The sequence below is a fragment of the Prunus persica genome, chromosome G1, assembly GCF_000346465.2.
Source record: "Prunus persica cultivar Lovell chromosome G1, Prunus_persica_NCBIv2, whole genome shotgun sequence".
Lineage (NCBI taxonomy): Eukaryota > Viridiplantae > Streptophyta > Magnoliopsida > Rosales > Rosaceae > Prunus > Prunus persica.
Genome location: NC_034009.1, coordinates 39,063,670 through 39,080,789, shown reverse-complemented (window position 1 = coordinate 39,080,789; position 17,120 = coordinate 39,063,670). Strand labels below are relative to the sequence as shown.

General features: G+C 38.3%; 1 protein-coding gene across 1 annotated transcript; it reads left to right on the top strand.

Moving 5' to 3' along the window:
- On the top strand, positions 13,300-16,580 carry LOC109948316. Its single transcript, XM_020560969.1, has 2 exons — positions 13,300-13,676; positions 16,359-16,580. Exons 1-2 carry the CDS (start codon positions 13,334-13,336, stop codon positions 16,379-16,381), a joined length of 366 nt encoding a protein of 121 aa, XP_020416558.1. The 5' UTR covers positions 13,300-13,333; the 3' UTR covers positions 16,382-16,580.

Here is a 17,120-nt window from a genome sequence, read left to right as displayed (position 1 = left end):
GGACTCCATGAAAGCCCCCTTGGACAGCTGCTGGAAGCCCCCTTGTATGCACACAAACTGCTCGACGAAAGTCCCAGACGATATTGATGTTTGCTGCGCAGCTGCGCTGCGCCTTGCGCGCGCGCTGCGTCCTTTTTTTTTAAAACAAGCCTTGCCAAACGACGCCGTTTGGTCCAAGGCTCAGTCAAATTTTTTTTAATTGACCTGGCCTCAAAACGACGTCGTTTTGGGCCAAGTTTTAAATAAAATAAAAAAAAACAGATAACAGCAGCACAGAAGCACAGCACAGATTCATTCTGCCTCCAAACCTTTCATTCCCAATTCAACAGCTCCTCTTCCCATCCTCTCAAACCCTAATCTCTCCTAACCTCCCAACCTTCGACAACCTCCATCAACTCTTTGTAATCCTGAATCCGCCACTTGCCCAAAGGACAAAGCCAAAGTCTGAGGAAACATATCTCATGAGCATTTTAATGTTGGACATTAATTTAATTAAAATGTTGACTGAAATTATTCAAATATTTGGTTTACATTTTTTAAATACAAGCAGGTTACAAAGTGGTTCCATCTATTTCTGTTTCCCTTCATTTTTTTGACTAGCAATAAACATTATCAATTGACAATTTTATAAACGACAAAATAGTGGTCCCATCACCGGGCACGTACATGTGAGATGATTCCTCCTATTTACTTTATTTAATTTACAGAGAGCTCGCCTGACTTGGGCAACTGCCTGGTTAATAACTGGCGAGGTTGCTTGCTCGAATCGAATGACCGAGATTGAAAACGATGCAGGGGTGGATGTTGCTCAGCGAAGAGAGGTCGTGAATCGTGATGGGGGTTGATTGGGGTCCACACTATTTGCTGAGCTGCATGGTGAGAAGTTGTCAAAGTTGATTTTCGCTCGTCACTTTAATTTAATGTATATCGTTGTCATTTTCTTCAAGAATTGCACATGTTTATGGGAATTAACTCTTTGTTATTTATTTTTTGATGACATTAATTATTATGCTAGTCAATTCTTTTTTAAGACTTGCACATGTTGAGAAGTTGTCAACGATCGTGTTTAATATCCTTGGGTTTACTCTCTTTACAGTCTTCTTTTGTTGTATATCAAGTCCGGCTTGGGCAGCCTCGAACCGTCGCCCCAATGCAAAGGGAGAACCATATCTCAAACATTGTAAATCAGTAGATCCTTAACACACTTTTTTTTGAAGGAATAACTCTCCACATATACATATGATTTGTGTACATCAGAAGATCACTCGGAGTGAGGTATTCTCTCTCTCTCTCTCTCTCTCTCTCTCTCTCTCTCTCTGTGCTTGCACACAAACATCTCTGTGCTGTGTAAACTCATGGCTAACAAACCTGAACAAGAAAAAAAAGAGCTAAATGAGAAAATAGAGCTCAAACTCTCTCAAATTAGGGAACACGATGGTCGCCTCAGTTCTCTTCAGACAAAGGGCTTCCAACTTGGAAGCTTCTACTTGGTGTTTCAAGGAGTTATTCTGACGGCAATTGCAAATGCTAACTCAGTCTTCGGATGTTTATCCTATTGGCTGCTCATCGCCCTTTCTTCATTAGCAGCCTTCCCTAATTTGATTGCAATGTATTATATTGGAGGGGAATATATCAGAATCAGCAACCAGCGAGATATATCCTGGCGTGACTGCGATGACTGGTTTACTCAGTTAGCCAAGCTTTCAGAACAAAGTCCAACTTCTTCCCCTGGAACATCACCTTTCGTGTCAGCACCAACTTCTCCCGCTCCGCCCTCTCCGGTAGCTGGAACGGCACCGCTGCCTTCTCCAGTAGCTGTAACAGCACCACCTCCTCCGGCTGGAAATCATTGTTATACTTCTATAAAGGGTATGGTGACCCGACCACGTATGCGTATCATTTTCGTTGCCTTCTGCATTGCTTTTTATCTGGGCGTTTCCGCCATCATGTATTTGGTTTGCATAAAGACTCTTCGCAAACCAGGAGCTCAGTGTAAGCAACATTAATTCAAGCTGAATGATAAATGCATTAGGCTTTGTCAGGATTCAGCATTTCTTGGACTGTTGAGGATAAAAATAATAAAGCTTGCAGTTAGATACTTATGATTTTAATAACTTTTCTGTCTACGCATTTGTGAATTTATTAGAAATTGCCTGACGGGCCATTTCCGTTCAAATTAATCTGCCTTTTGCTTTTCCTGCATCTTAGAAGATTTTGACCATTAGAATTTTTATTTTATTTTTCCGTTCTAGACTTATATTTCGAAGATATTACTAATTTGTGTCCATGTCTCCGGTTAGTGATAGGCGTTCAGACCAGTGCAGTCACCCCTCCCCTTCCGAACCCAACACTAGTGGCAGAGGCACATTGAGACCAGTGCAGTCCCAAGCCCCCACTCAGTTATAAAAAATGAATGTAGTATGCTGTATAAAACTATTATTATTATATTACTGTTTTATACAAATCGCTAGCTAAAACCAAAGAGATTTTAATCCCTTTTTCTATTTTATTGGCGCATATAGGGAGCAGACTTTTCAGTGTTAGTGACTTTTCTCTCAAACTCAATATTATGTTATCAAATTTTAATTAGTTAATTCATTTTTTTTTAAATCTTTCTCTTTTTTTTTTCTTTTTTTTTTTGGTTATTGTTTTCTTTCTACCTATTATGGTGTTTTTTAGTTTGTGAAATTTTTATTTTTTTCTTTCTAGTGATTTTAATGGGTTTAACAATTTGAGAACTACATTTGGGACGTAAGCTCTAACAATGTATTTATATAATTGAAACGGATTACTGATCTTGCACAAAAGATGGTTGAGACAAAAAAAAAAGATTAGATACACCATTTAGTACAATTGCTTATGACACTAGCACTAATTCTACATGTTGCAACTACAAGTGTAGAGAGAATATTTTTCACTATGAATATTATGAAAAATTGGTTGGTTGCATATATTGAGAAAGACATTTTTAACAGTATAGATGAATTGGTTGTTACGCAACGATTTCAAAACATGAAAACTCGTTGAGGACAATTTTTATTGTAATGAATAAACACTATGATTTTTCATGTTTTGTTATGTCTTGAGTTCGAATTTTTTATTGTTTATATTTTGTGAAAGGCCTCCACTTGCCACTGCCCAATACCCCTAATCCCCAAAACCTGCCATGACCGTCACTAATCTCCACACTACCAGCCATGGCTGCCACCCATCTCCAGTGAAGTTTAAAATGGAATAGTGGAAGCGTTGGTGTTAATAGTTGAGAAACATTAAAGTACTAATGAAAGCTTGAGGCTGGTGTTAAACGCGATGAGGCCACTGCTTGTGTATTTGACCAAAAAAATAATAGGGAGCTTCACTAATATACCCAAAATATGGGCTAAAATTTTTTATTAAAAAAACCCCACATAGAATGCACTTTAGAAACACACCCAAAACTCATTTACTACATAAGAAATTGGTGTTTAAATTTCTATAAATTACATGATAGCCATTGATCAACTTAAAAAGGAAGTCCAAAACAAAAAATTTAAATAGCACCCAAAACAAACCTAGCCCATTTTTTATTTTTTTTTAAAAACCCAAACAATTCATTACAAACAAAACGTCTTGAAAACCATAGCTTCATTAATGTGTCATGTTGATTAATGATTGTAATATTCCACACCTTTATTGTCATGTTGATTAATGGCCGTAATGTTCCAGTCTAGGGTAATAACACTGCTATTTTCCTATGACATCCTATGTTTAATGCATGTCTACCCTTGTAATGTTCCAGTCTAGGATAATAACACTTCTAGTTTCCTATGACATCATATTTCTAATGCATGTATACCTTGGTAATGTTCCAGTCTAGGGTAATAACATTGTTAGTTTACTGTCATGTTGATTAATGGCTGTAATGTTCCAGTCTAGGGTAATAATTGTGCTAGTTTACTGTCATGTTGATTAATTGTTGTAATGTTCCAGTCTAGGGCAATAACACTGCTAGTTTCCTATGAAATCCTATTTCTAATGCATGTCTACCCCATGTAATGTTCAAGTTTAGGGTAATAACACTGCTAGTTTCCTATGACATCCTATTTCTAATGCATGTCTACCCCTGCAATGTTCCAATCTAGAGTAATAACACTGCTAGTTTCATATGATATCCTATTTCTAATGCATATCTACCCCTATAATGTTCCAATGTAGAGTAATAACATTGCTAGTTTACTATCATGTTGATTAATGCTTGTCATGTTGCTATTTCTAATACATGTCAAATAAAGAAAAGATGAAGAAAGAACAAACCAGACCAACTCAAAACAAGTTGAGCCCAAATTGTTAATACTATTATGTCATAGAAGTAAGTTGTTAATACTCTGTAATAGAAGTACATTGTTAATACTCTGTCGTAGAAGTACATTGTTAAACAAAAATAAGATTCATAACTGAAATAGTAATAAAAGATAAATCGATTATCAATCTTAAAATACATTTTGAAAATCAACTAAAATCCGAAGAGAAACACATTATTGAAGCAAAAGATAAAAAATCTCAAGTCCAAACCAAACAACGACGACGATGACGTGGCAAAGAGGAGTAGAGCTAAGAGCATTTGATCAAGGTTCGTTCGAGGTCTTGAACAATCCGAAAAGAAAAAAAATCAATAGAAGCACGATTTTAGAACAAGAAATCGAAGGTGAAATATTGAAAATTGTAGATTAAAGATGAAGAATATAGTTGGACCTGAGACTGAGCTTCAATGGAAGCTCCTCTTGCTCCAACACCAGAGAAAGCACTAACAAGAAAGGAGAAAATAAATCTGATTTGATTTTTTTGCAGATTTAGTTTTTTGGCAGATCTGGGCAAATCTGATTTTTCTCTCTCAAATCCATAATACAAGGGCAATATAGGTATTTAACACACACAAATAAACTAAAAAATAGCTATTACATTTAAAAAAATTGGCAGCTGTCAATTTTTGGGTTTGTTTTGGGTGTGTTTATAGTTTTTAAATAGTATAGGATTTCTTTATAAGACTATGTCGAAGATTGGGTATATAACTAAATTTCTAAAAATAATAAGGGGCACATGCAAAACCAAAGGCAAAGCACTACTACATTTTACCCTTTGCGCGACGAATAACAAAACGTCGCGCAAAGTCCCATTTAGTCGCACTAACTTCAGCGCGACAAAAAATTCGTCGCGCATATTCCGTCGCGCGAAGATCGTGAAGAAAGCCTTTGCGCGACGAGGTAAAACCATTCGTCGCGCAAACATGTGCGACGAGTAAACCATCGTTGCACCAACGGTATGGAGACGAAACAACTGTTCGTCGCATAAAATTTGCGCGACGAACAAGTATTCGGCGTACGTATATTTGCGCGACGACAAGACTAGCGCGACGAAAAACCATTCGTCGCGCAAAACTTGTTTGGGAGACGTAGATGTTCGCCGCAGAACCATTCGCGCGATGAGAAAATTTTCGTCGCTCATATATTTGCCCGACGAAATTTCTGTCGTCGCGCCGACGATATGCGCGACGAACACATTCGTCGCGCAAAACTTGTTTGCGAGACGCATGTATTCGTCGCGCAAGAATTAAAAGTAATTAAAAAGTTGAATTTTTATTTTTTGTGTGGGTTTGCGCGACGAAATATTTGCCGTCGCGCAAAAATAATATTACATTTTTTTATTTTTTTTATTTTTTATTTTAAATAAAATTGGTTTTTTTTTTATTGATTAAACAATGAAATTGCAATAAAAATAAATTAGAATAAAATTTTTTTATAAAATAAGATAAATGTATTACAAACATATAAATGTTTATGATGAAAATAAATACACTAATCAAATAATGAATCAAAATCAACCATGTCGTCGCCAGTATGCGGCTCGGAGGTCTGGGCATTCACCGGGGCAGTGGTCTGATGGGGCTGGGCGGGATGGACGGGCTCGGAGGTCGGCGCATCAAAATGCGGGACTGGAATGCCGGACTGTGCGAGGGACTGCAGAATGACCGACATCTGGCTCTGAAGAGTGGCCACCTGTGCTGTCAAAGCAGTGACCTGATTGTTTGACTGCGCCGATGAACGAGGTCTAGGCTCCCTCCTCCGGGCATTCCCCATCCCTCGACAATATGTCCCCGGCCTCCTCCCGAGAGTCTGATCCAACGTCTCCGTCAAGATCTGAAATCCAGCATCCTGTGGAGGAGCCACAGACTCGATCGGGGTCTCGGGAGGAAGCTGGGAGGCGGACTCCTGAAGAACCAACTGGCTCCTCTCCACCATCGTCGTCTGTTGAACATAACATAAAATATAAATTAAAACATGCATATAAATTGAATGCGTAACATAAGAATTAAAATTAAATAATACTTACATGAAGGGACTCGGCCAACTCATTCCCGGGTCGAACATAAACGTCACCAAAGACGTCGATCTCTGGGAACTTGGACCCCTCCTAAATTGAACAAGAGAAGAAAAATATTAGTATGAAAAAAATAAATTAATAAAAATGACATTAAAAATGAAATATAAATTTTGTAATTATTACCCGACGCCGTGCATCCATCCTATACGAAAAGGGTCTGGAGCCGGAATGGTGGAGAAGGGTCTTCTTCTTCCTATTACCCTTATTCACTTGGGCTTTATCCTGTTATACAAAAAATGAAACATATTAGTTAAAATATAAAAAATTAAATAATAATGAAATAAAAAAATAAAATAAACATTAATAAGTAATAAGTAATAATTAAACAAATATAATTAAAAAAAAATACCGCAAATTCGGGCGCTTGAAAATGAGCGCAGAGCCACTCCCAACTATCCTCCCGCCCCTCAAGCTCCTTCGGGCAACCCTCATGAAGAGCGACTTGCGGATCATCATAGGCCTGAAAATGGTGGTGCAAGTCGCTCTTCCACTGCTTGTACCTCTCAGCGAAGAGTCTGTTGACGTACGTCAACGACTCTTCGTCGAGATCCTCCAAGTTATAGTTCGTCTGCAATCAATTAATTAGATACGTTAAGTAATATAAATATACACAATTTTAAAGAAAAATATTGAAAATGTAAGGTACATACCGACAACTGGCCGCGAACCTCCGCCTTCATCTCGTCAGGCATGACCCTCCAAGACTTCCATTGCATCGGGCAATGGGTTCGCACGACGTGGCCAATGTCGTGGGCCAAGGAGCTATGCAACTCCGCCGTCGGTGTAGCCCGATGGCGCTCGTCGTACCCGATGCTGATACGACTGTTGGTCACCCGAGTGACCTTCGCCGTCTTCAGCTGACGACACGGTCCTCGGGTGTTCTTCTTCGCTGCAAAGAAAAAAGGTATTAATGTTAAATAAAAAAACATTGTTAAATTTCAATATAAAATTAACAATACAAAAGTGTAGTTATACCTGGCTGTGATCCCGAAGCACCAGTACCGTCGGTCGATGTCGTGTCGATGGAGTCGGTGGGCCGGTGCCGCCGCCTAGCACTAGCTGGCTGCGCCACGGATGACGCAGATGACGCAGGCGCCTGGGGCGACTGGGACGCCCCGGGACCAACCACCACGTGGTCCATCAAAGCTGGAGCAGTGGCAGCAGATGCCGACTGAGCCGGGGGATCCGAACTCGGTGCAGTCGTCATCGTCCTACCACGTCTAATCAAGTCTGACATCTACACATTTAATTTCATTCAAAATTTAAACTAATTAATTAAAAGCATAGCATGACCTAGGGTTTGGAATTTCGGAGTATCCGGGACTCCGATCAACGATCGGTCGAATCCTAAACGACCCTAGAAACACAAACGTACAACTACATGAGTTTCAGTTCGATCCAACGGTCCGAACATATCAAACCTGGAAATCGCACAATAGGCGAAATCCGATCAAGACTCAAACGGCAACCAAATTCAAACCGGCCAAAACCTATGGTTTTAATTCCTATTTCCTATACCGAAAATTCACAAAATCCTAACCAACCATCAGCTAACCAGTAACATATCCATCCAACCAATCAATCATAACAAACATACAGAAATCATAACACAAATACAAAATCAAAATCAAAATCAAAACTGACAGAAATCATCATAACACAAATACAAAAATAAAAACTGAATTAACACATACTTCAATGGACACAGAGTCGATAGAGGCTTACAGTGGCGCAGAGAAAACAGACGCGGGAGTGGCCCAGAGAAAAGAGAAGCGGCAGTGGCTACGGTGGTGAAGGCAGGGAGGCTACGGTTGCGAGGGCGACGGCAAGGAGGCTACGGTGGCGAATACCCACAGGAAGTAGGCGTTGCATAAACACATAGCAGTCATGGCTCTTAAGTCCAGTAAATTTACCCCCATCGACATTCACGCAACGTGCGATATTAGAAGCATACCCATCGGGAAATTTGACAGACGATACAAACTTTAGAAACTCTTTTTTGTCATTCGGTTTCATAGAAAAGAATGCAAGATCCCTTCTAGCTTTATCACTGTATTTCTTCATCCATAAACCCCTTCGTATGCCCATTCTTTCCAAATCAAGACGAGCTTTGATCGTGTCCTTCGTCTTCCCCTCGATATCTAGAATCGTGCCCACCAATGTGTCGAATACATTTTTCTCAACATGCATCACATCTAGATTGTGCCTCAATTTCAGTTTCGACCAATATGGGAGCTCAAAAAACATAGGCTTGTGCGTCCAGTTCAAATGTGTAGAAGGTCTGGTCCGACTAACTGTTTTTCCGAACGGAGCAAAATCCAAACGGTTCAACTGTTCCAAGATCTCATCACCGGACCATTCTCTAGGTCTGAGGCGACGCTCTGTGTTCCCGTCGAACTCTTTATCTTTTTCCCGCCATTCGTGGTCCCATGGCAACCATCTCCGATGACCAAGGTAACAAACTTTTCCTGCGTGCCAACCAGAAGTTACATCTTCCTTGCATACAGGACATGCCATATAACCCTTTGTGCTCCACCCAGAAACCATTGCATATGCTGGGAAATCATTCACAGTCCACATAACTGCTGCCCGCAAAGTGAACATCCTCCCAGTTGATTTATCGTATGTGCGAACACCGTTTGTCCATAAATCCTTCAGCTCATCAACCAGAGGCCTTAAGTACACATCAATTGACCTACCAGGATCCTCAGTTATCAAAACAGTCATCATCATGTATTCTTTTTTCATGCATTTCCAAGGCGGCAAATTATATGGGAATGCGAAAATCGGCCAAGTGCTGTGGTGTTGGTTTAGAACCCCATACGGATTGAATCCGTCAGTGGCAAGTCCCAATCTAACATTTCGGGGATCAGCAGCAAACTCGGGGAACGTTCGATCGAACTCTTTCCATGCCTCCCCATCTGCAGGATGCCGCATCACATCATCGTCTACCCGTTTTTCCTTATGTCATCTCATGTCTGTGGCAGTATGCGTTGACATATACAATCGCTGCAACCTAGGTTTAAGGGGCAGATAACGCATGACTTTTTGTGGTATCTTAGTCGTTCTATTCTGGGATGTCATTTTGAACCTCGACTCATTGCATATAGGGCATGTATCCAACGTTTCATGCTCTTTGTAGAATAACATGCAATTGTTTTTGCAAGCGTGGATTTTTTCATAACCCAATCCAAGACCATGCAACACCTTCTGCGCATGTTTATGGTCTTTCGGCAAACAATTGTCCGTCGGAAGCATTCTCTTGAAAACCCCCAAAAAGTAATCGAAACACAAGTTCGACATACGATACTTTATTTTTCCGTGCATTAGCTCCACAATGGCAGTGAGAACGGAAAAGCTCTCGCACCCCGGGTATAACTCTTGGTTGGCATTTTTTAACAGTTTTTCATACTGTTCAAACTCCGCACTGTCTATTGGTGTAGGCACGTCATCTTCCCCTTCCTGATTGATGTTGGTCGATGCGAATGGAAAAGCATCCTGTATAATACCCATGACTTGATCATTAGGATCCACAATAGGTTCAACATTATCCACTCTCGGGGCATTTGAAGAAGAAGCATGGTCTACTTGTTCGCCGTGAAGGTTCCAAATGCTATATGTTTCAATCATTCCATTCCTTACTAAATGAAATCCAACATTTTCAATTGTCTCCCACAACGTGTTGTTACACCTCCTACAAGGACAACGGATTCTAGTTGCACCCGGGTTGTGTCTACGTGCAAACTCAATAAAATCCTCGATTCCATCCAAGTATTCGTCTGCGCATCTATTCGGGTTCTGTATCCACCTTCTGCTCATAATTCCTGAAGCCACAATCACGACACAACAATCACAACAACTTCATACGAAGTTATAATGTCACCTTATGCCTCCGGTAAGGGCCCTATCCCATTTGGGAATGCATAGTCCTGTCACGTAACCTACGGCTACATGAGATTAGATTTCGACGTGGATTAATTTCAGCAGCATCTCGACACAGTTCTTGAAGTGGGCATAGGTATAAATACCTACGTACCACCCGAAGAACGTACCGAGATGACACCGAAATCTCCACAATCGAAACCTAATCCTGTAGCCGAAGATTATGTGACAACACTATGCATTACCAAACTGTCCAAATAATGGGACAATTCAAGAATTAATTGGACCGCAGTCATGCATTACGCATCCATGCACGAAATCCAACTAATCTCGAACGGGAAACTACGTGTTACTAAATATAAAAATAAAAGTACGAAGTTAATTTCAATTAACTTCGTACATCACAACACATTGTACTATGTCACGCACAATTTCACAACATTATACACATATAACTTCACAAAAAAATTACAAACATAACAAACAAACTTTTACAATAACATACCTTCTAAATCGTTCTCCACCAATCACCAATCACAAATATCCCTAACGATAACAAAATTAATAGCGTTACTAAGAATTTACATTAATACATTTAAACTAACGACAAAAAATACATACCCAATGAACGTACTGAATTCACAGCAGAGCAATGGCAGGGAGAGTGAGAGAGAGGCAGAATGCAGTGGGAGAGTGAGAGAGAGGCAGAATGCAGAAACTGCATTCTGCCTCTGCAATGGCAGATACTAAAATGAAGAAGAAGGACTTTGCGCGACGAACAACCCAATCCGTCGCGCAAAATGCCGTCACGAAAACCCACTTTTCCGTCGCACAAAAAAACATTTCCGTCGCGCAATTACCTGCCGACATCAGGTTTTTTGCGCGACGAATAAAATTATCCGTCGCACAAACATCCGTCGCGCAAATAACATTATTCGTCGCGCAAGATTTATATTACGTCGCGCAAATAACATTTATTTCGTCGCGCAAGAAAGCAACGACATTACACTTTACGCGACGAAGGTAATTCCGTCGCGCAAAAACAGTTTTTTCCACTCTGCATTTTGCCGCCAAAATTAAGTAACCCTCGTTTTCTTACGCGACGGTACTTATTTCCGTCGCGCTAAGGCGTCTTTTGTGACGAAAAAGTTCGTCGCGCAAAGGTTTTTACAGCAACAAAAATTAGACAATTTTCTGTCCATCTTTACGCGACGAAATATTTTTATTGTCGCGCAATATTGTCATGCGCGACGATTTTTATCGTCGCGCAAGATTCTGGCGCAAAAAATAAAAACTGGGTTTTTTTCCCCGACCTTTGCTCGACGAAATTAGTTTTGGTCGCGCATAGATTGTTTGCGCGACGACGATATTTCGTCGCGCTAGAGTTCTGCTCTTTGCGCTACGGTATTTTTTTTTCGTCGCAATAGTGATTTTTGCACGACGAAGATATTTCGTCACGCTAGAGTTCTGCTCTTTGCGCTACGGTATTTTTTTTTCGTCGCAATAGTGATTTTTGCGCGACGAAAATATGTTCGTCGCGCAAACAGTAAATCGTAGTAGTGAAGGTAAAGCGGAAGGCAATGTGCCCATAAACCACAAGTGACTTCATGTTAAGAATATACATATATACATTAAATATCTAAATTTATATTATCGGAATGTAGCTAAGTGTAAAAAAATCTTAATTTATAGACTAGTGATTTTAGGTTCGAACCCTTCTCTCCTTATAGTTTAAAGTATCCTTTCTACTAAAAAAAATACCTAGAAGTATGACAACTATCTTTTATTTTAATTAATTGTTTTTAGAACCTCAGCCGGTTCGAGGGGAGATCTCTTCTAGGAAGGAGCCACCAAAATTTATTTTAAACAAGCCAGCTGTTGGTTTGTGCCATATAGTTTCTTCAATCGGGATGCCGTCGAGCTGGTGGTCGTTCATTTGCCTTACGGAACGAACGTTCACTGCAGAAGAAATAATTTCAACTAGTCCACGCATATAAGAACAAGTCTTGTTTAATCGCATAACAACTTGTTATTTTTTAATTTTAAACAGCTGTTATTCACGCATATGAGAACAAAGTCTTCTTTCATAGAAATCATCAGGTGCAGTTCTTTGAGATTCGCGCGTAGCAAAGGGCAAAATTAACCAAAGAGCTGTACCTGATGATTTCTATGAAAGAAGAACAGGAACTGTTCTTGATACTATTTCTACAAATCAATTACAAGCTTCCCTGCGCTGCACAACCTATCAGTATTAATTCTGATTCACACGCAACACTTGGCACCAATTAACAAACAAACCAACTGATGCTAACGAAATCAGTAACTAATCCAGCAAAAGAATATATTACGCGTGGCCTAATAACAATATGACAACTGGACCAATGACTAATCAGCAGCTGGAACACAATTATAAAGAAGTCTGAATATTAAGAAGAAGAAAAAAACAATCTTAATGATCAATTTTAATTACTTTTTTTTTTGTCAAAATTTTTTTTAATTACTTTTTTTAATACAGCCGATAGTCTAGGTGTCATAGGTGTCCTCACACACACAATACCAAAGTGTCATGATGGTTCGAATTTAAGATCATTAATCTGCAAGTTAAGACCATTTTTTCACTAAGCTAAAACCCACGTAGTGTGGTGGTTTGGAGCAAATGCTCCCCAAGAAGAGATCTTGTATGAGGACAACTTGAATATAGAAATATCTGCATAAAAAATTAATAAAATTAAAAAAAAAAATTGACAGAAATGCTACAAGATCTAAAACATTTGACACCAGTAAAATTCCTCAAGCCTTAAGTTTTACCGGCCTACAACCATTTTTACAAAATTCAACTTTTTTTTAAAGAAAAAGAAAAAGAAAAAGGAAATAGAAGGAAAATGATGTTTAATAAATTATCTATGTTTCGGGCTATTTTTTATCCATGTTTAAAAAATATGGGTGATCTTTTGTCATTTTTAAACATATCATTCTCTATAAAGTAGACAGTAGACACCGGTTTACAGAGTCGTTGGGATGGAATAATTAATCAATGGCGAGTTTGTTTTCCCGGAAGACCGAGATTGAAAACTCTACAGGGGTGGTTCTTGAGATAAGAGAGGTCGAGAGAGGTGATGAATCAGGGGGCACGCTATTTGCTACGATGCAACCTAAGGATTGCAAGGTGATAAAAGCCAAGACATTCCTAGATCGTAGTTCTTATGATGGTGTTCCCAGAACCGTTCATGTCAGCGCAACAACTGCTAAAGGTACCAAGACAACGATGTTCCTTCCAGCACAGTTTTTCGCTAACCACGAACGAATCATCTTTAAGCTAGACGGGGAAAAACTGGTGGCGGCGGAGCAGAAACAATCCCTAGAATCCTCATCATCAGGTAAATGATCTCTCTCTCTTTCTCGGCAAAGATTGCTCGGTATCATCTCTCTATAATATATGAATCTTATGATGCACTACACTTGTTCAAGCCAATATCCCATGCAAGGATCTGTGTCCACCTCTTCTTCAAGGTTGGACGTAGCCTTACAAAATAGGAGGCGGATTCTCTACTCGGTTTTTTCTTGCTTGGATCTGACTTTTCTTCTGAGCATGGCCCGTCATTTAAAAATCATCCAAAACATAAATACATATTTTTCCCTTTGCAGCTCCTCTTCTCCATTTTATCATTCTCTCACAACCAAACCAAGCTTCCAGCGGCTGGACCCAAAAAAAGAGAAACCAAACAAGCAGCTCCTTTCAATCACTCTTCGTCTCAAAACGTATAATTTGTTCACCTTTGTCATCTGGAAGTAGCCACCCAAATCAGATCAGGACTTATATCAGCTATAGCAAAGGCAATCAAAGTTGTTTTTTCGTTTTTGAAAAATCTGAAGCCACACAATTTATTGACTAATGATAAAAATGGATCCCTTGCTCAGTTTTAATAAGATCGAGTACTTTAAAATTAAGGTACTCTAAATCTGTTACTCAGATTTAGGATTGAATATTTTTGTTTCATTTGTTAAATTTAGGGGTATATCAAGAAAAAATAAATAAAAGAATTCTGTCCGGATTGTAGAACTAGATAAATAGAGAGAAACAGATGGCCGGGAGATGAAAGCTGTTGGCTTTTTGGAGAAAAGGAAAGGAAAGGGAAAAGCGTGATTGAAAGGAGAAGAGGCTTCTCTTGGTTTGGTTTTTGGTTTTGACAGAATGCTAAAATGGGGAAGAAGGCTGCTGACGAAAAATATGTGGTTTCATGTTTTTGGTGTTTGGATTATTTTTAAATGACGTGACATGCTCAAAATAAAAATCAAGCAGATTCAAGTATGAAAAACAAACAAACAAACAAAGGATCCACATCCTACAAAATACCCACCAAATTGTATGATCAATGCCTCATTAATTTAATGCATATACTTATTCAACTCATTTGTCTCATACGAATCTGGAGGATTTAGTATTCAAAAATTAAAGGGTAATGGCTCAATTTGATGGATCCTGAACCTCTGCATTTAGATTTCGTGCATTTACTTTGTATTTAGTTTAATCTCAACCATTACAATAAACTAATGATTAAAATTTAAGCCACATAAGCTACCTTAATTAATTTTAGTTGATCTTTTTTTGTGAAAACTAATGACTACTCCATTACTCTACGACTTTTACCAGTATTTTGGCTCCCAATCCATCACCACACAACTGCCTTCTTTCTTTTTTAATCGTCTGAGAAGTTTAATTCAATGGATTTGTGAGCCGAGCATCATATGTCTGGATAAAATTTGGTGTCGTTGGCTTTGTTTACTGGAAGTTGGGGGTTGGGTTCAACCAATTTTGATTTAATCCCAACTTCCCCATTAGCTTGTTGGGTTTAAGCATTCTGTCTCTTTTTCTCCTTTTTGTCATTGTTGAAGGTTTCTGGGCATTTTCAACCCAAAAAAAAAAAAAAAAAAGTTATGGGCACAGGTGGAAACTACAAATATGAGGGCTGTGAAATGGGTTAATCAATTGCCTTTTTTTTGCCTGCCATTAGAGACATAGTTAATAGTACATGTTCTCCTGTAAATCATAGGAATAAAAAGCAGAGAAACCACCAATAGAAAAACATTAACACCATAAATAACATTAAAGTTATGGTAGCTATGTGGCTTCACTTTTAACAATTGGATTATTGTGATGGTTGAGGAATAAAATAAATGCGGGTAGATGCACGAAACTTAAATGTAGAATTTTGGGATCCTAATTTGATTATCCCATTTATTTTTCAAACGCCCACCCCTTTCTCTTACCTTTTTTTTTTTCTCTTTTTCTTCAAAAAAGAATAAAAAGTAAAAGCTAGAATAATTAAATTCATGTTTTTTTTTTTTTGTATTACTACTGATTAGGGTGGATTTTTGGACGGATCGGATTGGAATCAAGGGATTCCAATTCTAATTCAAAAAAATTTGGAATGAAGATTCTATTCCAATTTCATTCCAAAAGAATTCGGAATTTCAATATCCATTCCAATTCGGAATTTATAGAATTTTTCAGAATTTTTCTGGAAAATTTAATAAACTAGTTCAAAATTCTAAATATGCCCAACCATTTGAAGGATTAAAATTGACTCAAATTGAAAACTCATACTGTAAGTTTGGAAAACTATTATATGCTAGTACTTAGATGTTGTTATCCTTTATAAAATACCTTGTCTATGTTTATTTGTTCATCAAATTATAGTTAGTTCAACATGAAATTAGTAATTTTGTGTAGTCTAAGCTTAAAACCACAATATATTTTGGAATTCGGTATTTTTTGGAATCTCTAAATACATTACAGTTCCAATTCAATTTTTATCAAAATTTTCGGATTTTGAAACTTTCGGATGTCAGAATTGATTGGACTTACCAAAATCAGAAATTTTCGGAACAAAATCGATCGAAATTGGATTTTTCAATCCAACTTGCACCCCTACTACTGATCATGAGTGTGATCGCTTTGTTGACTGTGTTTTCCGTGACCACCTTATAGTTTGCAGACTGTGTCTTCCGTGACCACTTTATAGTTTGCTGACTGTTTTCTATTCTGGTTTGGATTGCAGGGAGTCGTCAAAATATGGGCTAGTTTGTTATTGTTTTGCTTTCAATAAAACTGCTTTTAATGATTGTAAAGTAAAGCAAGTAGAGTGTTTGACAATCTGAGTTTGTAAACGTACGTAATGTCAGTATTGTAAAACTTTTATGTAAAAGTGTTCTGACTGTGTACCATAACAAAAAGGTGTTGATTTGCAAGTAAGTAATTTCAAGTTCGAACCCTTATGACACTGTGATAGTGTGTGAGAAATTCCCTCTTCTTATAGTTTAAACTATTATTTATATTATATTATTAAAAAAAAAACAGGTGACGATTTTAAAAGATCATGCCACAATGAGCTTGGGCACCTATACAGCATTTGTTTTCAGAATTAGAGGTTCAAAAGATGGTTGGGTCAAAATTTGGATTTGGTTGATTCTTATTACATATAATTAGGGAAACATAATAATGGGGTTACTTCAATTATAAGTGTTGTGAAATCAATTGAATATGAGAGTGGAATTGCATTCACTTTGTGATTTTCCTACACTTATAGGATTTCTAAATATCTCTCTCTCTTCATTTTTTTTTTTTTTTTTTTTTTTTACACATGGGCAAAAGTTCTCCTATATATCTAAGGCATCTTTCTTAGCAGTCTCGCTTCGCACGCCACCAATGCTTGTTTACAATATTTCTTACAATAGAAAATTGACGCGCTATATGAAATTCGACTTTGCACATCCTTATACTTTTCTTTGCCTTGTCAAAGAAGGCCACCATATTTGAAGGA

What these genes read in the sequence shown, in the direction of transcription:
- LOC109948316 (XM_020560969.1), top strand. Translation starts at nt 13,334, where the DNA reads ATGGCGAGTTTGTTTTCCCGGAAGACCGAGATTGAAAACTCTACAGGG. An exon ending in CCTAGAATCCTCATCATCAG is followed by an intron (nt 13,677 to 16,358) that starts GTAAATGATCTC and finishes TTTGGATTGCAG; the next exon opens with GGAGTCGTCAAAATATGGGC.